The sequence below is a fragment of the Canis lupus genome, chromosome 3 (genome assembly GCF_011100685.1).
Source record: "Canis lupus familiaris isolate Mischka breed German Shepherd chromosome 3, alternate assembly UU_Cfam_GSD_1.0, whole genome shotgun sequence".
Classification (NCBI taxonomy): Eukaryota; Metazoa; Chordata; class Mammalia; order Carnivora; family Canidae; genus Canis; species Canis lupus.
Window position 1 is genome coordinate 58,748,907 of NC_049224.1, and position 21,953 is coordinate 58,770,859.

At 49.7% G+C, this 21,953-nt stretch overlaps 1 protein-coding gene across 1 annotated transcript in view; it reads right to left on the reverse strand.

Moving 5' to 3' along the window:
• The window catches only part of TBC1D2B (TBC1 domain family member 2B), a 67,012-nt gene that overhangs the window by 32,043 nt on the left and 13,016 nt on the right, over nt 1–21,953 (reverse strand). The window contains exons 3-4 of the mRNA XM_038533691.1: nt 14,095–14,248; nt 8,145–8,310 (exon numbers count right to left, since the gene is read on the reverse strand). Coding sequence (XP_038389619.1) covers nt 8,145–8,310; nt 14,095–14,248 — 320 coding nt within the window. The remainder of the gene's footprint in view (nt 1–8,144; nt 8,311–14,094; nt 14,249–21,953) is intronic.

Here is a 21,953-nt window from a genome sequence, read left to right on the forward strand (position 1 = left end):
CTGAGCCGAGTCCCTAGGGCTCCGCGGCTGCCACCATAGAGGGTTGCTCCAAAGAGGAGGAGAAACACCTTGACTCCAGAGCTCCCCCAGCTCAGCAGGAAGGAGGCAGCAGGGCATTCAGGTTCCTGTCCCACAATGAGGAGCTTGGGAGTAGCCCCTCAAACCCAAAGGCAAGTAGAGAGCTGAACTTCGGAAAGACAACACATCCCCTCGGATCCTCAAGGGACAGGGGACATGGGGCAAAGCGCTGCCCCCAGACGGGAGTGACAGGCAGCAAGCATGGGAGGCCTGGCTTCCTACAGGGGAGACTCAGCAGCACCCTGGCACCAGAGCAGGACCCCGACCTGTAACAGGCAGTCGCTGGAGGCTCGTGTAGACCCCTCCAAGGGCACCAGCCCCCAAGGTGCTGTGAGGTTTCCTCCAGGAGTTCCAATAGGCTCTGCCAGAGAATTTGGGGGAAAGTCCCTTCAGGCTTCTGGCAGGGAGACAGGAAGGGAGCAGTTTTAAATTCTCCAGAGCACCCTGCTGTTAACAAGGTTGTGCCCTCGGAGGACCTGGTTAGCCAGAGCCCACCCTGCTGGGGTGATAGCAGAGCCCCACTGACCTGGGTGTGGGGACCCCCAACTCTGGTCCCTCCTGCTGTCCTGCCTACGGGGAAGGGAAGAGATGGAGAAACCCTTGTGGGTCTTCACTAGTCACAGGACCACAGAACCCGAGGCCCTCCCCACCACCTCCTCAGGGGCCAGCCTATAGCATTCCTTCTCCCGGTATGTCCTGTCCAGCTGTCTAGAAAAAGGAACAAGGCAAAACAACATGATGTGGAGAGAGAGAAAGCAGCAGATCCAGACGAGGCAGAGATGTGGGAATTATCAGACCAGGAATGTAAAATGACTCTCGTTAATATGCTAAGAGCTCTAAGGATACAGTATCCAGTATGCAAGGTCAGATGGGCAATGTAAACAGAGAGACGAAGACCCCAAGAGAGAACCCCCCCAAAAAATGACAGAAATTAAAAGAAGAGAAATGAGAAGCACCCCTGCTGGGCTTGTCGTTAAAATAGACATAGCTGAGGAAAGACTGTGAGCTGGAGGGCACATCCGCAGAATCTTCCAGCACCAAAGAGCACAACTGACAAACTGTGTCAGCGGAAGTGGAGAGAAAGAATAGACCATCCAAGGAGTGAGTGACAAATACCGAACACGCACCATCCATCTGCACCAGGAGGAGATGAAGAGGAGAGGGATACATATTGAAATCAAGGAGGGTATTTTTCAAAAGTGACGTCAGGCACCAAACCACAGCTTCATGAAGCTCAGAGAGACCAAGCAAAATAGAGGCTCAAAACCTCATAACCTAGCACACCATCTCCTAATTACAGAAAAATCGAAGGTGAAGAATAAATCTGGAAGGAAGTCCGAGGAAAATAAACACCTGACCTCCAGAGGAACAAAGATAAGAGCTGCATCAGCGTCTTCTCGGAAACTGTACAAGATGTGTGCAGAGAGAAACCAGCACGGGGGAACCCTGCACTCTGCAGCCTTCAAGAGTGAAGGAGAAAGAGGCTTCCGCAGATAAACAGGGAGGGAGCTGGTTGGTAGCAGACCTGCAAGAGTGATAAGTTCTTTAGAAAGAAGATGATGACCCAGGTCAGATAGATCACCAAGAAGAAAGGACGAATCTGGAACACAGGAAGGGTTAGTAAAATACAGATTTCTCGTTTTTGCCTGATATAACAGGCAACAGCTTGTTCGAAGTAATGTCAATGATGTGTTTGCTTATGTGCGTGCACTGTGTACATGCTCCCGTGCACCCCATGGGTAGATGACATGTGCTCCCTATCACATGACACACACTCCCACGCTCCCCACACACACACAACACACACTCCCGCACTCCCCCACATGAACACGACATACACTCCCATGCACCCCCTCACTTACATGACAACAGCGATACGGAGGCAGAAGCTGTGATGACTTTGCTATTACAAGGTTCCCACCCACCTGTAGAGCAGCACAGTATGGTTTTTTTGTTGTTGTTGTTGTTGCTTTAGGATTTTATTTATTTATTAATGAAAGAGAGAGAGAGGCAGAGACACAGGCAGAGGAAGAAGCAGGCTCCATGCAGGGAGCCCAATGTGGGACTCGATCCCGGGACCCCAGGATCACACCTGGGCCAAAGCAGGTGCTAAACCACTGAGCCACCCAGGGATCCCCAGCACAGTTTGATTTTTAAAGTGAACTTGGATTAGTGGTAAATGTGTGTTACAAACTCCAGAGCAACTGCTAAAAAAGCTAAAAAAGAAGTATAACTGAATATGCTAATAAGGAGGGAGAAAAAAAATGAAACCATGTAAAATGGTCAATGAAAACCACAGAGGCAGGGGCACCCAGCTGGCTCTGTCGCTGGAGCACACGACTCTTGATCACAGGGTCACAATGTTGAGCCCCATGTTGGGCACAGAGATCACTTAAAAAATAAAAGAACATAAAACTACAGGAGGCAGAAAAAAGAGTAAGAGACAAATACCAGGAACAGATGACAAGGGCAACAAACAGAAAACAGAAACAAACATATTAATACAACTGCATCAAGAATCACCATGAATGCCAATGGCCCACACGCAGCAGTTAACAGGGGTGGTTAGAGCAGATCAAAACGCAGGGCCCAACTGCATGCTGTCTCCAGAAACCCGCTTTAAATACACATACATATAGATGAAAAATAAAAGGAGAAAAACACACTGTGCCAACCACACTCATCAAAAGCAAGCAGGAGCAGCTGTGTGAATCTCAGAGCAGACTTCAAAGTAAGGGAAGTCATGAAGGATAAAGGTGGCATACAGCAATCCTCAGTGCATATGCCCCAACACCACAGTGTTGACAAAACTGTGGGACAAACAGAAGGACCAACTACCATAGTGTGACACGTCAGCATCTTCTGTCAGAACTGGAAGGACCCAGCAGCAGAAAATCAGTAAGGGCTTAGCTGAACTAAACAACTATCAGTCAACTGGATATAACGGATGTGTAGACAACTTTGTCCAGCAACAGCAGAATGCACATTTCTCTCGAGCTCATACAAAACACTCACCAAGACAGACCACATTCCGGGCCACAAAACACAGCCCAACAAATTTCACAGAATAGAAATCCTATGCCTGTCTTCAGAACACAGGGGGATTGAACTAGAAATCGCTAAGAGAAACATAACGAAAACCCCAAAATACATGGAGAATAAACAATGTACTTCTAAAAACACACAGGTCAGGGGGATCCCTGGGTGGCGCAGCGGTTTGGCGCCTGCCTTTGGCCCAGGGCGCGATCCTGGAGACCCGGGATCAAATCCCACGTCGGGCTCCCGGTGCATGGAGCCTGCTTCTCCCTCTGCCTGTGTCTCTGCCTCTCTCTCTCTCACTGTGTGCCTATCATAAATAAATAAATAAATAAATAAATAAATAAATAAATAAATAAATAAATAAATAAATAAATAAATAAATAAATAAATAAAATAAAAATAAAAACACACAGGTCAAAGAAGAAATCTCAAGAGATACTTTAAAATGTTTTAAACTAAATGAAAATGAAAATGCAACTTATCAAAGGTCGTGGGATGCAGCCAAAGCAGTGCTCAGAGGTAAGTGTATAGCACTGAATGCACATAGTAGGAAGAAAGAAAGATCTAAAATCAATAATCTATGTTTCCACTTAAGAAACTAAAAAAAAGGACAAATTATATTCAAAAATAAGAAAATAATAATTAGAACAGAAACCAATGAAATTGTCAACATAAAATTAATAGACACAAAAGCTGGTCCTTTGGAAAGATCAATCAATTCAATAAGCTTCTAGCCAGGCTAAGAAAAAGAGAGAGAAAACACAAAGCACTAATATCAGAAATGAAACAGGTGACATCATTATAGATCCTATGGAAATTAAAAAGATAATAAAGAAATACTATAAACAATTCTGTCCATAAATGTGGTAACTTAGATGAAATGGACCAATTCCTTGAAAGACACAATCTGCCAAAAATTACATGAGGAAAAAAAAAAGATGATCTGAATAATCCTATATCTATTAAAAATACTGAAATAATAATAACCTTCCAAAACAGAAAGCACCAGACCCAGATGGATCCACTGGTGAATTCTACCTAACATTTAGGGAAGAAATTACACCAATCTTGTCCAATCTCTTTCAGAAGATAGAAGCAGAGGGAATACTTCCTGACTCATTCTATGAGGCCGGGATTCCCCTAATAATACCAAAATCACAAAAGGCATTGCAAGAAAACTACAGACCAATGTCTCTCATGAACAGATACAAAAATCCTCAAGAAAATATAAGCAAGTCGAATCCAACAATATATGAAAATAATTATACCCCACAAACAAGTGGGATTTATCCTAGCTATGCAAGGCTAATTCAACATTTGAAAGATGAATGTAATCCATCATATCAAAATGCTAAAAATTTTTTTAAAATCACATAATAGGTTCATATCGACACAGAAAAAGCATTTGACAAAATGCAACACCTGTTCATGATAAAAACTCTCAGTAAACTAGGAATAGAGGGAACTTTCTCAAATTAATAAAAACTCTCTACAAAAATCCTACAGCCAACGTCATATTTCATGGTAAGAAACTCAAAGTTTCAGGTACAGGGATCAGGTAGGATCAGGTACAGGGCAGGGACATTCCTTTTCAACACTGTACCAGAAATCCTTGCTAATATAATAAGGTAAGAAAAAGAAATTAAAGGTACATAAAATGGGAAGAAAGACAAAATTGTTTTTATTCAAGATGACATGATCATCTATGTAAAAACTCTGAAAGAATAAAAAAAAACCCCTGAAATTAGGTAAGTACAGTCCCATTGTAGGATACAAGGTTAATATACAAAAGCCAAGTGTTTTCCTATATACCAACAACAAGTAGAATTTGAAATTAAAAACACAGTAATATTTACATGAGCACCCTTGAAAATGAAACAGGTATAAATATAAGAAAACACATATACATACAATATATATGCAAGATCTATGTGAGGAATACTATGAAACAGATGAATGAAAGAATGGAAAGACTGTCCATGTTTATGGGTAGGAAGACTTAATTTTGTCAAGATGTCAGTTCTTCCAAAATTGATCAACAGATTCAACGCAATTCTAATCAAAATCCCAGCTAGTTATTTTGTAGATACTGACAAAGTGATTCTCAAGTTTACATGGAGAGGCAAAAGACCCAAGATAGCCAACATGATATTGAAAGAGAAGAACAAAGCTGGAGAACTGACATACCTGACTTCAAGACTTAGTATAAAGCTACAGTAATTAAGACCATGATACTGGAAAAAGAACATGTTAATGGAACTGAACAGTGAGCTGAGAAATAAACCCCCATTAATACAGTCCACTGATTTGCAAAGGCAAAACAACGGAGCAAAGACAGGCTCTTTAACAAAAGGTGCTGCAACAACTGGACATCCACATGCAAAATGATGAATCTAGACATAGGCCTTACACTGTTCACAACAATCAACTCAACAATACACCAAAATGTAAAATGCAAAACATCTAAAACTCCCAGAAGATAACATAGGAGAAAATCTAGATGACCCTGGATGTTCTGATGCCTTTTTAGATACAACACCAAAGACACAATTCATGGATGAAATAATGATTAACTGGACTTGCTTTCAAGTCAAAACTTCTGCTCTGGAAAGACAATATCAAGAGAATTAGAACACAAGCCACAGACTGGGAGAAAATATTAGCAGAAGACACATCTGACAGAGGACTATTATCCAAAATCTACAAAGATTTCTCAAAACAATAGGAAAACAACCCAGTTAAAAAGTGGCCCAAAGACCTTAATAGACACACCCCATCAAAGAAGATATACGATGCCAACTAAGCATACGAAAAGATGCTCCATGTCATACATCATCAGGGAAATGCAAATTAAAACATCAGTGAGCTACCACCACATACCTAGAATGGCCAAAATCTGGAACCCCAACACCACCAAATGCTGGTGAGGATGGGGGGCAACAGGCACTCTCATTCACTGATGGTGGGAATGTTGCATGGTGTGGTCACTTTGAGACAGTTTGGAAGCTTCTTACAAAAGAGAACATGCTCTTACATACAATCCCCGACAGTCATACTCCTTGGCATTTACACAAAGAAGTTAAGACTCTTATGCCCATACAAAACCTGCACGTGGATGTCTACAGCAGCTTTGTTCATAATCGCCCAAACTCGGAAGCAATAAAGATGCCCTTCGATAAGTGAATGGTTTAATAAACTGTCTATGTCTGGACAATGGGATATCATTCAGCACTAAAAACAGATGAGCTATCAGGATGAAAAGACATGGAGGAACCTTACATGCATATTACTAAGTGAAAGAAACCAATCAGAAAAGACCACTATTCTGTGATTCCAATAAAACTGACATTCAAAACTATGGAGACAATGGACAGATCAGTGATTGTTAGAGGTGGGTCAGGGAGCAAGATAAATAAGCAGAGTATGGAGGATTTTTTAGGGCAATGAAAATACTCCACTGGATACTATTAATAGGTGGACACATGTCGTTAAATGGGTGTCCAGACCCACAGAATGCACAACAGCAAGAGTGACCCTAACGTACATGATGTACTTTGGATCAGGACACTGTGTCGATGCAGGCTCATCCATGGTACAAGATATACCATTCTTGTGACGATGGGGGTAGGGGTGGGGGTGAGGGTGGGGAAAGGATGTATAAAAAAATTTTTCCTCTCGATTTATTGTAACCCTAAACCTGTTCTAAAATTTAAGTATTTACAAAAAGGCAATTTGGGGGCACCTGGGGGGGCTCAGTCGGTTAAGCATCCAACTCTTGATTTTAGTTCAGATCGAGATCTCAGGGTAGAGAGATTGAGCCCCGTGTGAGACTCAATGCTGGGTGCAGAGTCTACTTGAGATTCTTCCTCCCTCTCTGCCCCCCACCCTGCTTCTGCCTTTCTCAAAAAAAATTAAAAGAACAAGGTAGTTCCACGCATGTCAGCCTGTGAATACCATCAAGACATAAAAGAAAGAAAACGCAATTAACAAATGGACAAAGGATCTAATGGGATGTCTCTCCAAAAATCTACAAACGGCCAATAAGCACACGAAGCTGCGCAGTACCATTAGTCACCAGGGAAATGCAAATCCCAACCACGAGGCTCCACTCCACCACTGGGGATAACGAGAAACCCGAGCACCGGGAGGGTGTGGGGGCTGTAACCTCCACATATGCTGCTGGGGACGCAATGCGAGGTGGCCTCTGAAGAAGGGCATGCACAAACTTAGTGCCCGGCCGGGCGGTGCCACTCCCACTGCAGACCCCAGAGAATCGAAACCTGTCCCCAGTGTTCACAGCAGCACCGTTCATAACAGCCATCATGTGGAGAGGACCCGCATGTGCGCCAAAAGAAGGACACACACAGGTGGTCTGCCCACATAGTAGAGCCTTGTTTCCCTGTAACAAGACATGAAGCCCTAACCAAGGCTATGAAGGGCTGGACCCTGCTAACAGCAGGTCAGTGAAAGGCACCAGGTACAAAATCTCCTGGGAGGCCATTTTCAGCATATGTGCAGGACAGGCAAGCCCACAGGGTCAGAAAGCAGATCTGTGGTTGCCAAAGGCTGCAGGGAAATGGGAAGAGGATGCTAGCAGGTACTAAGGTTCGGCCATGTGTGCTAAAAACCACCAAACCTTACATTTTAAACGGGTGAACATTATGGTCCGTGAATCATGTCTCCGTAAAATACATAAAGTATTTCCTAAAAACACAGCTCAGGCCCCTCTCGCTTGCTCACACACAAGCAGAGGACAGAAGCCCGGGGTGTGGCCTTGGGGGCCTAGGAAGGGGGCTGGCCCCGTGGGAGCCCCAAGACCTCAGACAGAACTCTTCCAGGCCAGCTTCTGCTTGGCACAATATGAGGCAAGCAACAGGCATTCCCCACATGCTAAAAAAAAAAACACCAACTACCTGAAAGGACCTTGTCAATGACAAATGCAAGGTGCTTTCAGAATTTCATACATAAGATTATAACATCAGAAATAATCAATTTTCAGTTTCATATGTTGCTTTCCAAAGACTCACTTGAGCTCAGTGCCCCACTGTTTGAAAGAGAAATTAATGGAATTTGGGTGCCCTGGGGCTGGCTGATGAGCTGCTTGTGCTCCCACCAGCTCTCCAGGGACGGTTTCCACAGCGAGGACATTTCTGGCTTTTTCTGCAGAAGCATCTGGATGCGGGCAAATTACATCTGAAAGACAGGCAAACAAACATCAGTTCCTCAACACTTCCACGTGGGCCTGGGTTCCTACCTGAGGCATGGACTTGATGGGCTATATAAACACCTGGAGGACACCTGCCACATGGCGTCACCTGGGGTGGCTTCCATGTTCTGCGACCACTTTCACCTAAACTACTTCAATGTTTGGGACATGCTCCAAAGCACCCAGGGTCCCGGCACCAGCCCAGGAACAGGAGAGGCAGGGTAGGGTCCCCTCTGCTGTCTCGCGGCTCGGCAGAGCAGCATAACGTGATGGCCAAGGTCCACTCGCCTGCATTGATGGAATGACTCCAGGATAAGCCACAGGCCATGATGCAAAGTGCAGATCAGATTATACTAACACTCTTCCTCCAAGAAAAGGGCGAGTAAGAATATTCTGCATGCATATGCTAACATCTGCAGTGGTGACCTCAAGGAAGTAAGTTTGGGTGTCCCAGAGAGTGGCTCAGTAAAGCCACAGAAGCACTGGAGCTAAAGCCTGATCAAATTCCAGAATAGCTTTAAAATGTAAGCTTTTGCAATACTGAAGGTTGAAACAGTATGACGTCTAGGATTTGCTTCAAAAGAAGAATATTTGGTTATTTAACAAATAAATAATAATATTTGCTTCAAAATAACAAAGTGGGTAGGGGTGTCCAGGAAACCTGATGTGTCCATGAGGTAGTAATTTCGGGAATCACCCCGAAAACATGGGGGCAATCTTACAGATTCTCTGCATAAAACTTCCCATAGTAAGAAATTAACATTTTGAAAAGATGTCCCCAAAGACAAATGCTTTGTATTTTCCCCAATGGGATACTCTGAGAGTAGGGCACGCTTGTGAACAGACGGCGGCTTGCCCTACACATCCCCTTCACAAAGCATCTCCACTCTACGGTGTAAACCCTCACTCTCCCCATAAAGGCAAAAGCCGAAAGGCCTGCTGAACGCGGGACATCGGGAAAGAGCGGCTTCTCGTCAGAGGAGTGCCAGATCTGAGCAACTCGGGACAGCGTCTGCGGAGGAACAGCACACAGGGAATATGGGGTGCGGGCCTGGAAACCGACCCCAAAGATGGGCTCTCTCTGTGTAGGTGGGTCACCAGGGGGCCACGATGGAAAGAGTACCCTGTGAGCAACATGAAGGGAGGGCCGTGTGTCAGTACGGGGTACCTGGCTCTGGCCCACAGGGAGGGCGCGCAGCCAGAGCAGGTCCAGAGTGGGAAGAGCAGGAGGGGCACTGGGGAACAGAACAGGGGGCAGCCAGGAGTTACACCTGAGCACAGGTGCCCGAATCTTGGCTCGATTTACCAGTGCACGGTGAGCACGGCACCCTCAGCCTACACCAACAGCAAGAACACATCTAGGGAGGAGACATAAGATAAAAGAGCATGATGCAGAGCCTGGGGTTCCAGAAGACGCTGCAGGGACCTTGGACAAGGTGGGGGAAGGCCCCACTCACGGTCCCACTATGGTGGCTCCTCTTCACTTCTCCACAGCCTCAGCGCCCGATATCTCAGTTGGAGTTCCAGGAAACAGAAAACAGGTTCCAACAGAACCGGGACCAGTCCCCTGGCCCTGGGAAGACGAGCACCACACCCCAGGGTGGGGCACCGCCACAATGCCTAGCCAATCGCTGGCGCATGAGGGACACCTCCATTCTTTCGGGGATGGGCTAAATCGAGGCTTGGGCTCCCCCAGGGGTGGTCCTCTCAGAGCCTTGCAGCGAAGCAGCACAAGCCAGGCAAGGAAGTGGACGTAGCGCTAGTGTCTGCAGCAAAGCTGGCCCGCCTCCTTCTGTGTGGCTGGGGACAGGTGAGCGGTGGCTGTCAAACATTTGTGCAGAGCGCCTCCAGCCAACAAAACTCCAGGCTCTGCAGCCGCCCTGAGGCCACACTGGAGCCACTTCCCGAGGAGCTCAAGGCCCAAAGGCTGTGTCAGAGAGAAGGGCCAGAGGCGAGGGGGGACGCTGGTGGACACAGCATCTCTGTAGGTAATCACTCCACACGAAAAAGCAATTTCCCAATTTTGCTATTAGCATCATTTTGCCTCATCTTTGGCTTTTGAACAACAGTAGAGTTCCTTGTTAGGAGCAGAGCAGCTGGCTTCCCCACCCACGACCTCACATCAGCATTCGGGAGCCACCTGGCGGGGACACCAGCCAGGTGATAGCATAGTTTCCCTGAAGTCCTGATGGGCACCGACCCAATCCCGGGGCTTTGGTGGGAAGGTTCTGGCGTTCAGATGTTCCCTGCTCTGCTCAAATGTTTTGCTTTTGTTCTTCCAAAGATTTTATTTATTTATTTATTCATAAGAGACAGAGAAAGAAAGAGAGAGAGGCAGAGGGAGAAGCAGGCTCCATGCAGGGAGCCCGATGTGGGACTCGATCCCGGGTCTCCAGGATCACGCCCTGGGCCGAAGGCAGCACTATACCGCTGAGCCACCCGGGTTGCCCATGTTCAAATGTTTTAAATGCCCTCACGGCGACCCTGAAGGATGGATGGATCCAGGTTTTCACATTTCCCAGGTTCTGACAGTGCCGCCTCTCAGTAGGGGTGCTGGGACCCCCGCTCTCCAGACCTGGAGCCCTCCCCACGGGCCATGCTGACCCTCCCAACAGTGACAGCAGAACTCCCCTTGCTCTTCCACTGTCTCAACCCTGCCGGGACGTCGGGTCATTTGTGAAAGGGAGAAAGCCACGGGCAAAGGCCACTCCCACAGGAGACACAGAACACAGCAGAACACGTCCTCTGTGGGAGCTGGAGAACACAGAGGGCTTAACAAGAACAAGCTTCTTCTTTCCCCTTTATCTCAGAGTTTTACTCCAGGTTGTGGAGGGGCGATCAGAGGCATCAGAGAAATCTAAGTGAAGGCAGACTGTGTACGGAGCACGGAGGCTCTCCCCAGTGGGCCAGTCTACACATCCCGCCGGGCTGCTCCCACCACGGAGGTAAACCTTGTGACCAGCAGCCAGCAGAGAGGGGCTCATACGCACCGGGGACCCAGACTATGAATGAAGAAAAGATGGAGGGATGAGGAGCCAGGGTGGCAGGCCCTGTAGGTCCCCAAAGAATTCGTGCATCTCCCTCTGACCTGCCTCTCCTGCCATCAACTTCTGGGAGATCCCAAGACAGGGTGGGGCCCACATCTGGCACACGGCTTCCCTCTCCTGCCTCTGCCACCTCCTGCAATCCACTCAGACCCCAGCCTCAGCACCAGTATCATCCCAGTTCACTTGCACCCCATCCTCTCTCACCAATACCCACCCAGCTCACCTGCACCCCATTCTCCCTCACCAGCACCTACCCAGCTCACCTGTACCCCATCAACCTCACCAACACCCACCCAGCTCACCTGCACCCCATTCTCCCTCACAGCACCCACCCAGCTCACCTGCACCCTATCAACCTCACCAAAACCCACCCAGCTCACCTGCACCCCATCTACCCTTAGCCAGGCTCTGAGGAGGCCCCTCCCAGGCACAGCTAGAAGCCATCCTCACACACACATTGTTTTCCGGATCTGATGTGAGAAATCACAGCACATCCGGCCAGGAGTCTCAGAGAGCATCCTGTTCACAGATGGGGAAACGGTGTGTCCAAGTCCGGAGAGCTCTGCGCACTGGGACTGGCTGCCTCTCAGGCACAACGCTGGAGTTGTGGATGCCACTTCCAAACGACACATAGCATTTGTGGTACTTTATAATCGGGGTCACACAACAGCACAGCCTCTCTGACCAGCTCACGGGGAGACAGCTTAAACAAGTCCGTGGAGCCACCACAGCTTTGCATCCTGCCCCATGCGGGCCCTGCCCTCTGCCAGCTGCAGTCCCTGCAGAGTCACCAGCTGAGAGAGCAGCCGCCTCACCTCACCTGCCCCGAGGAGGAAGTGTGTGGTCTCCCCTGAAACCGTCTGTTCTGCCATTTTCTGTTAAGAGGCACCAGCTGTACTCAGACGGGTACTTGGGTGCTCCAGACTCTTGTGATGAGTGCTTCTGTGGTCCTCAACTTGCAGGAAGTCTCAAAACACCAGGTATTGCCATCCCCCGCTGGTTTGCTCATCAGTATACGTGGTAAATGAAGTAAACAGAACTGCATGCAGCTCCTGGGCCAGGGTCATCAGCTCCTTATGTTGCCTCCTGCCCAACAGCTGGGAAGGCCCCTGCACGTCGTCTTTGTCAAGTACTGCTTCATGGAAACTAGGTCTTCACCGTGCAGGTGCAGAGATGAGCAGGGTGTGCGTGTGTGTGGCAGGGCGAGCCCACAGGGCCCAGTCTGGGGTGCAGAGTTTCTGTGTGCGGCAGGGTGAGCCCACAGGGCCTGGGATGGGTGCAGAGTCCGTGTGTGGGGCAGGGCCTGATGCGGGGTGTGGACACCTGTAGGGTTTCTGTATGAGGCAGGGCAAACCCACAGGGCCCGGTATGGGGTGTGGAGTCCATGTGTGCAGCAAGGCGAACCCTCAGGGCCCAGTGTGGGGTATGGAGACCTGCAAGGTTTCTGTGTGACATAGGGTGAGCCCGCAGGGCCCAGTGTGGGATGCGGAGTCCATGCAGCAGGGGGAGCCTGCAGGGCCCAGTGCAGGATGCAGAGTCCGTGCGGCAGGGTAAGCCTGCAGGGTGCAGAGACCCGTAGTCTCTGTGTGAGGTTGGGAGAGCCCACCGGGGCCGGTGTGGGGTGTGGAGTCCATGTGTGTGGCAGGGCGAGCCCACAGGGGCCGGTGTGGGGTGTGGAGACCCGCAGAGTTTCTGTGTGAGGTAGAGTGCGCCTGCAGGAGCCTGGTACAAGATGTGGGTGTGGAGGAGATGGACACCACCAACCATCCCTCTCTGCAGCCTGACTGATGCAAAGCTGCAAATCCTGGTCACGAGATTTCCATGCCTACACGGAAAGCACCAACTCCTGAGAAGGAATGTTAGCAGGCCGGGGTGGTGGTGCCCGCTGGGCTCCAGGGCTCCTGCAGCCCCTCCTTTCTCACAGTGTGAGGACCCTGCCTCCCCACTTCCCTGCCAGCTAGGGGACAGTCCAGCTGAGGAGGTGCAGGCTGAGGGGCCCCAGGGCACCCACAGTGGCCAAGTGGGAGATCTGACCCACGAAGGACCGTGAACAGCACCAGCCCCGGCAAGTGGCTCTGCCCACTGCGTGCTGCCCATCATGAAACCAACACGTCCCCTTTTAGATTTTCTGTTGATGACAAGTAAATGTAACCCCAATGGATTCAAAATTGTATCATACTATTATACTTAACACAGTCTGCCATCTGTCCTTCATAACATGACTGCAAGGGGTGGACACACTGTTCACATTCTAGCCCTGACCCCATGCTTGGCTTTTTGATTTTCGAATATAAAGTCACATTATCTCTACTCTGAGACCGTCCAGGAATTACCAGGACTTGTGAAAATGCCACAATCTGGAAAGGGACAAAACCGGGTAGCATCTCCCTCGGGGAGATGATGGAGTGCAGGCTTTGAGAACAGAGGGTGCACACGTCTGGGAACGCGTCATGGGGCGCTCCACCTTCAGGGGGGCATAGGGGTCACCACCGGCGGACCCCAGCTTCTTGTCCACTAGGGGCGCTGGGCATGGCCCTGGCCAACCCCTGAGGTCATTATCAGGCTTGAGTATGACTCAGCACACAGAATCACCAGAAGCTGGGGAACACCACCAATGAAACAGGGTCATAGTAACTCTGGTTCCCAACATCCATGTGGGCTGCCCTGCCATGGTGAACGGCTATGCACAAGAAAGTAACATGGGTCCCCCCACCTGTGACTCACCTGAGTTATCTCTGGCTACGAGACCCTTAGAGAAATCCCCCGGGGTCGGGGAGGTCCTGCTGTCCCACCTGACCATGTCCAGACCACTGCAGTACTCCCACCGCTTCTGTTGGAGCTCCTGCAGCCAGTAGGTCATGAGCTGACGATTAGGAGCCTGCAAAGGGGGGGGGGGGGGGACGGACAGTGTTACGGAGCCATGGCAGGACAGATAGACACCCTGTCCCAAGGCCAGTGGCAGTAAGTCACCATCGGGATGGGCAGCTGCTGCTCATGCAATCCAGCAGAGCAAGTGGCATGAACACCGGGAAGTCATCCTGGTGAGAAATCCTCCCATTTGTGGGACCTGGGATTCTGGGAAGACACAGAACACCTTCCACAGGTGGTTTTAGGAAGGCTGGGCATTCTCACTGCCCCTGTACATGGCACTTGCACAAAGCCCATCTCGAGAGCTCCCGCCTTGTGCAGTCAGGGGTGGCGTCCTGGCCACGCCATGTCAAATAACCGTATTTCCACCTGTTAGCCTCTGGGAAGGCATCCAAGGATGCTCCACGCTGGAAACCAGAGGAAGGGCACTGGGCACTGTGGCGACCCCCTCCTACTGCTCCTCAACATGGGCACCATGACAGACCAGCTTTGACAATCCTTGGTTTAAAGGGGAAATCTGGGGGGAAACAGTACCTCATGATCCTCTCTCACTCAATCCCTGAGGCAAAAACAAAGTCACATGTTCTCAATGTCTGACCCATTATTCATGTTACAGAAATCTGGTCAATATGGCAACAAAACCACCTCAAGGCAATGATTAACTGGGGTTCCTTCCTTCCTAAAAATCCGGAAAGCACCAAAAGCATCTCGACTTCGATCCCAAGCAGCTAGTGAAAGGATCCAGGGCACATTCTGTCAGCAGGGAGGTGCGGCCACAGGGTGCTGAGAACCCAAGACAAACACGCACAGGCAGTGCCCTGCGGCCAATTGCCACAAGTCCAGCCAGCCTCCGCGGGTTCCCTCTGGCACTCCTGCACGGAGGACCCGCCAAGGGCCAACCTCGCCCCCTCCTGATTAGATCAGCATCACTAACTAGGCTCTTGGTCACCCGGTTCAATCTGGGTTCAACAGGTAAAGTTTGTCCAGATAAGCCCGGCACCACGGCCACTGGACACATGACATGAGCTGGTGCCACATGAGGTGGTGCAGGAATACTTTGGATACCTCGGATTAACAAATATATTTATTAAAGTTATCTCACCTACACTGACAACTTAAAGCACACAGGTCATGGCTCACACCATGTGACAAACATGCTGCTCTAGACCGCGGTGCCACGAGCAGTCCATGTTGAGCGCCAAGCTTGGTGGGACATGGCTTTGGGGACAGAAATAGGGCCAAGGGCATCGGGTTCCTGGGGTGTGGTGCAGCTGCCACCTCTCCCCTCCAGGACTGTATGACTGAAGATGATTTCTCTGCTCTTCAGCCACGGAGATGCCGACGGCAGGTGAGCTCATCAGCTGATGGCTCACTGTTTCAGCGCTTCCATTGCCCTCCTCCAACAGAGCAAGCTGACCCTCAAGCACTCTGATGTCCTGGAACATTCCATGAGCCACAGCTGGGTGCTGACAAATGAGCTGGTCAGTGCTGAAGCCTGTCACCAGCACACATACCAGCCAAGCACCCAATGGCCAGAGGGATGGGGAGCAGGACTGGGAGACCATCTGCCCCCTACTGCCAATTTACAATGCTCGAATCCCACATTCTGGAGAGCCAGATGGGCATTCCACTCATGCTGGAAGGGGCAGAGCCAACACTTAGCACACAGGAGGTGCCTATGGGTGACAAGCGTCCAGCAAGAGGCCAGGTGACAGCATCTGCCATCTCAAGACACAGGCGGGCCATATCCTCAGTCTTACAGAACACTAGTCTCCCCAACTCCTACACAGCCTTTAAAGCCCCATGTAAATATTCCTTCCAGATCAGCCTGGGTGGCTCAGCGGTTTAGCACCGCCTTCAGCCCAGGGCATGATCCTGAAGACTGGGGATCGAGTCCTGTGTCAGGCTCCCTGCATGGAGCCTGCTTCTCCCTCTGCCTGTGTCTCTGCCTCTCTCTCTCCCTCTCTCTCTGTGTCTCTCATGAATAAATAAAATCTTTAAAAAAAAATAAAGTAAATGTTCCCTCCAGAGAGTTTCCTTGACCTGAGCCTGCACGTTCTCTCCATCCACTGAATGGGATATACTCCAGGTAGGCTCCCCATGGATGCAAGTCTACTCCTTGCATGTCTCTCATTAGCCTAAGCTCCCTGAAGGCAGAGGCCAGACCTGCTGCTCTCGATGTGGTCCAAGATGCCTGATGCAGTGTCTTATAGACGGTTAGGCACTCAAATGTCTGACTCATCCTCTCCCCATGTTCAGCTGCTGCTACTGCTCCAAGGCAGCTAATTTCAGTCAAACACGGCACCAGTCCCCACAAACCAAACAGAACATCTTGGAAAGGCATCCCTCCACAGTCGGGTGAGCATCCTGAGTCAGGGACAGACTTGGACTAGGCAGGCACAGCACTGACAGGACGCCTGCTGTGTAGTTCCACGTCATGTCCATTCAGAGAATGAAAACCAGGCCGCCCACCTCTGGCCTGACACAGACTTCAGTCTTCAGTGGCTGAGAAGAACCACACAATGCCCCTGCTGCCCCCGTCCCTTCCCCTGGACTCCCCCCAAGCCTGGTGCTCTTCCCAGGGCTCAGAAAAGTCCTAGAATAAAGTCATCTGGTCACAAGTGAGTTCATATCAACATACATTTCTCCAGGGCCCGCTCCTCGCAGGTGGGTGTGTTATTAGGGGGAGGGCTGGCACAGGGAGCCAACAGCATCACGGGAATCAGGCCTGGTCCCTGACCACATTCCCACCACGCAATACCCCCAGGTCTCCAGCCCTGCAGTAAAGAACCTCCACCATCACGCCTTAGCCCACTGGAGAAGCTGCACAAAGCTTGTCCCCTGTGACTCAATGTCATTCCTGGGTATCTACCTAAAGGAATCCCAAAAACAGGAAATGGAAAGATGCCATGTACACAAAAATGTGTGTTCATTCACTCGGCAAATATTTACCAGGCGCGTAACATAGGCCAAGTGCCACCATCCACGCCAAGGACACAGAACTGGGTGCAACCCAGTCAATTCTTGCCTCAGACACGCCCAGTGAGCAAAGGGTATCCTTTACAATGGCAATAAACAGCTAGAAACATGGTCACAATTACAACCAAAATACAAAATGCCTGGCCTGGGAGAGCCTTGTGCATTACAGAAACTTTCCAAAAATCCAAAATGCTACAGGAGCTCATCAAGGCATGGCAAGGAGATAACAAAATTCATCTAAAGTGTAACCTTTGAGAACTCTGAACAAAACAGATGAGGCGTGAGGCTCTGCCCTGCCAAGCAGAGAGGCTCGTGATGAAGGCACGACTGGCCCGTGTGTGCCACCAGGGAGTCCAACGCAGAGCTAAGCAGGTAGCAAACACAGCACCTCAAACAAGATCAGTGGGAATATTCACTATTAAACCATGGCATTAAAAAAATAAATAAATAAATAAACCATGGCATTAGGACAACCGGTTAGAAATTTGGAAAGAAATAAAATGATTTGGGGATCCCTGGGTGGCTCAGCGGTTTAGAGCCTGCCTTTGGCCCAGGGTGCGATCCTGGAGTCCCAGGATCAAGTCCCACGTTGGGCTCCCGCATGAAACCTGCTTCTCCCTCTGCCTGTGTCTCTGCCTCTCTCTCTCTCTCTCTCTCTCTGTGTGTGTGTGTGTCTCTTGTGAATAAATAAAATCTTTAAAAATAAATAAATAAAATGATTTCAAATTTGATTCGAGATTTGAAATGTACAATAAAAATCATTTAAATCACCCAAAGAAAATGCCTACGGAATTAAGTTTGTCACTTTCTGCATCCCACAACGATGGCCGAGTAGATTTCTGCCGATTTTCAAAGGTGTGCATGAGGGTCTGACTCTGGACTTTATTTTTTTTTTAAGATTTTATTTATTTATTCATGAGAGACACACAGAGAGAAAGGCAGAGACACAGGCAGAGAGAGAAGCAGGCTCCATGCAGGCAGCCCGATGTGGGACTCGATCCCAGGTCTCCAGGATCATGCCCTGGGCTGAAGGCGGCACCAAACCGCTGAGCCACCTGGGCTGCCCTGACTCTGGACTTTAAACCTGCCGTGTAGCACGGTGCCAATCCACACAAGTTCTCTTGGCAGAGATAGGAACACGACATAGGGTTGATTATTCTCCCCAGCAACGAAGGGGAAGTTGCTACTGCAACAACCCTATTCTCTTAGAACGTAAAGACCTTTCTAATCCCCAAAAGAAATGTCTGTCCAAAAACACCAGATCCAGAATTAAAAGACAAATAATATTAAAAAAAAAAGACAAATAATAAACGAAGACACAGAGTAAACAACCTGCAGGTGGTGGAAGAGCGCATGGCCCCGGCCACACAGCTCTGCAGGCATTCACGCTGCAAGGACTCCTGTCTGCCTAGGAGCTCCTGTTCATCTTCTTCTTCTTTTTTTTTTTTTTTTTAAGATTTTATTTATTTATTCATGAGAGACACACAGAGAGAGAGGGAGGCAGAGACACAGGCAGAGGGAGAAGCAGGCTCCATGCAGGGAGCCTGACGTGGGACTTGATCCCGGGTCTCCAGGATCACGCCCTGGGCCGAAGGCGGCGCTAAACCGCTGAGCCACCTGGGCTGCCCTCCTGTTCATCTTCTTTAAAAAAAAAAAAATGCAGGGATCCCTGGGTGGCGCAGCCTGCTTCTCCCTCTGCCTATGTCTCTCTGCCTCTCTCTCTCTCTCTCTCTCTCTCTGTGTGCGACTATCATAAATAAATAAAAATTAAAAAAAAATAAAAAATAAAAATAAAAAAAAATGCAACAACACATTTTAGACTTGTATTTCAAATAATAGTAACGACCTATGTTTGCTGTGCAAAATCTGGAAAACACAGGAGAACCTGACCACAACCCCATCACCGGATACAATGTCAATAATGCTTTGCTATGTGTCCTCTCGAATATTCTTCTGTCCCCAAACACACCTACCGATTCCCTTCACAACCCTGAGGACGATACATTCTCCGTGACATGCGTCGCCAGCGGGCCTGTGATGCCCCGTTGGGAGTACGTGAGTGACCACAGGAACATACCTAGTGTCACAGCTGCGACAGTCAAACCTGCTCACACCCAGCAAGCTTGAAACAGTACCAACAAGCCACCCCTACTCACCGGGCAACAGCTATCCCCGTCTCCACCACCACCCAAGACCTCTGAGTCCTAGGCCTGCACTCCCTGCTGTCACACGGAAGAGGGGGTAGCACACACCCATGACTACACATCTTCCCAGCATGTCAGCAGGACTCAGAAGCCCCTCACGGTTTTCCTCGATGCTGAGAGGCAGACAATAAGACCCTGTGAGTGTGCTGGCTTCAAGGCAAGGACGGCTGGTCCCCAACCACCGCCCCCCAACACGGCGGTCCTCCAGACACACAGCATGGTCAGCACTGCTCCACCTGGCCAGAGAGTGCGGCTGACGGTTCACAGGGACCCCAGAACTCCGCAGTGAAGACGCCAGGGGCAACAGGAGCGCCACGTGTGCCATGGAGGAGAGAAAAGCCACTCTCTAACCCAATGGAGTTGCCAGCTCTGCAGGGTGAAGGCCCCACTGTCCCTGCGCTCACGCTCCCTGGTACTCTTCTGGCTCACCCACCCAGGGGCCCCACAGCAGCCTGCCATCCTTACTGTCCCCCTCCAAACCTTCTCACACCTACCCAGCGAGGTCACATATACCCCATGCTTCCAGACTCCCGGATGGCTTCCACATGCCCTGCGACCTGCACACTAACCTGGCCCACACAGTGCTGCACTCTGCAGGACGGTGGCCTCCCCCCACACCACAGGCACACACAAGCTGGGTCAGCTTCCACAGACCTTGCTCCTGCTGCACTAGCAACCATCTGCAAACTCCTACTCACTCAACACCCAGTGCAAACATCCCATCTGCCACCCCGGCAGAACTAGGTCACACAGTATGTGGTAACACGGCACTTTAGTATCCCACCTAGGATGCAAATGCTGGGCTGCTCCCCAAAGGGTTGTCCCCCACCCCATATTTACAAACCCAGAGAATAGCATGACCCTTGCTCAAGGCAGAGCCACAGGAAGGAGGGCACATATCATACGGCACGTTGCTTAAGAGGACATGATGGCCGCTCACAATGAAAAACTTTTGTTTAGGGATCCCTGGGTGGCGCAGCGGTTTGGCGCCTGCCTTTGGCCCAGGGCACGATCCTGGAGACCCGGGATCGAGTCCCACGTCGGGCTTCCGGTGCACGGAGCCTGCTTCTCCCTCTGCCTGTGTCTCTGCCTCTCTCTCTCTCTCTATGTGACTATCATAAATAAATAAATAAAATTTAAAAAAAAAAAAAAAAGAAAAACTTTTGTTTCTTAAACCTGAGGAAGGATATCTGGATCCCCAAGACACGTCTAACCTAATTGTTCCATAAGCAACAAAAAGCTCAAGTGAGTGGTAAGCAGCCTGATGATACAAAACTCAGATGAAAAACAGACCACAATCCAAATCTGATAAGATTCCAAATTTTCTTTTGAATGTTTCAAAATCATGAGCCTGGAAAGAATCTCAAGGGATCTGGCCCCAGACCAACAAAACAGATGCGAGGTCTTGTGTCTGAGCCATCAGCAGCCACGGGGGGGGGGGGGACCCAGACGGGACGTCCCAGCCCGGAGAGAGGGGAGCATCCACACGGCCCTCCTTTCCTCTGGTGGCACCATAAGCTTTTACCTCCTCTCTTTCAAACTATGTTAGAATCAGCATCTTCTTGTTATCTATTAAAATAGTCACACAAAAAAAAAAAATAAAATAAAATAAAATAAAATAAAATAGTCACACAAATTGTAATCTAAATCCTTTTTCAAAGGCTGAGCAAGAACCCAGACCCAAGGGGAGGTGCCCACTTCCCACCCAGCCTGGGAGGTGGAGTCGGCGGGGCTCCCCCTCCTTATCACTCTAACACCCTCTTTTAAAAAGCAAATTCACAGAGACAAACCCATCTTTCCAGCTCTGACGATGTCACAGAGATTAGAACAAGGGCAAGGCCGGGGGAAGACCTGACACAGAACAAGGTGAAGCCAATGCACGTTCACAGGAAAAGGGCCCCAAAGATGGGGTTGTGGGGGGGCTGGGCCCAGTGACGCAGGCAAAGACAAGGCTGCTCTGCCTCTACGCTCCTGCAGGAAGGGTGGGAGCCCTCAGGATGCTTTCTGTTTCAGGGACCATGGAGGCACGTGGCCTCTGAGTGACCACGGGGCTGCATTCCTGCTGCTCCTATCAGCTCTGCTATTGCACAATCAGGGAGAGCCGGGGCTTTACGACTCAGGAGAATTAATTGAAAGCTGCAGCAGCCACAGCCAGCAGCCCACCAGACAGCCCCGCAGCACCCCTGCCTGTGATGGTTTCCATACAGTGTGATGCTACACTGCTTGGGAGCAATGCTTTTTACTTAGAAGCAGGACACAGAAATGACTTTGTATAAAGGTTTAGAAACTGGGGTCCCAGGCTCCACCTGCCAGAGACCTGGGGGCAGAGGTGTGTGGCAGCAGACGTCTGCCTGCCCTGTGAGCAGACTTGCAGGGTGTCGAACAGTCTTTAGGACCAAGCTAGTGTCTCTGGAAAGTATTGGATGAAATCTGGCGGCTCCCCTACATGGAGGGGCCATCACTAAAAGTCACCCTCCCAGAAATAGCATCCCCCCACTGATGTCAGCAAACACCATTGCTCCCAAAGGCCCC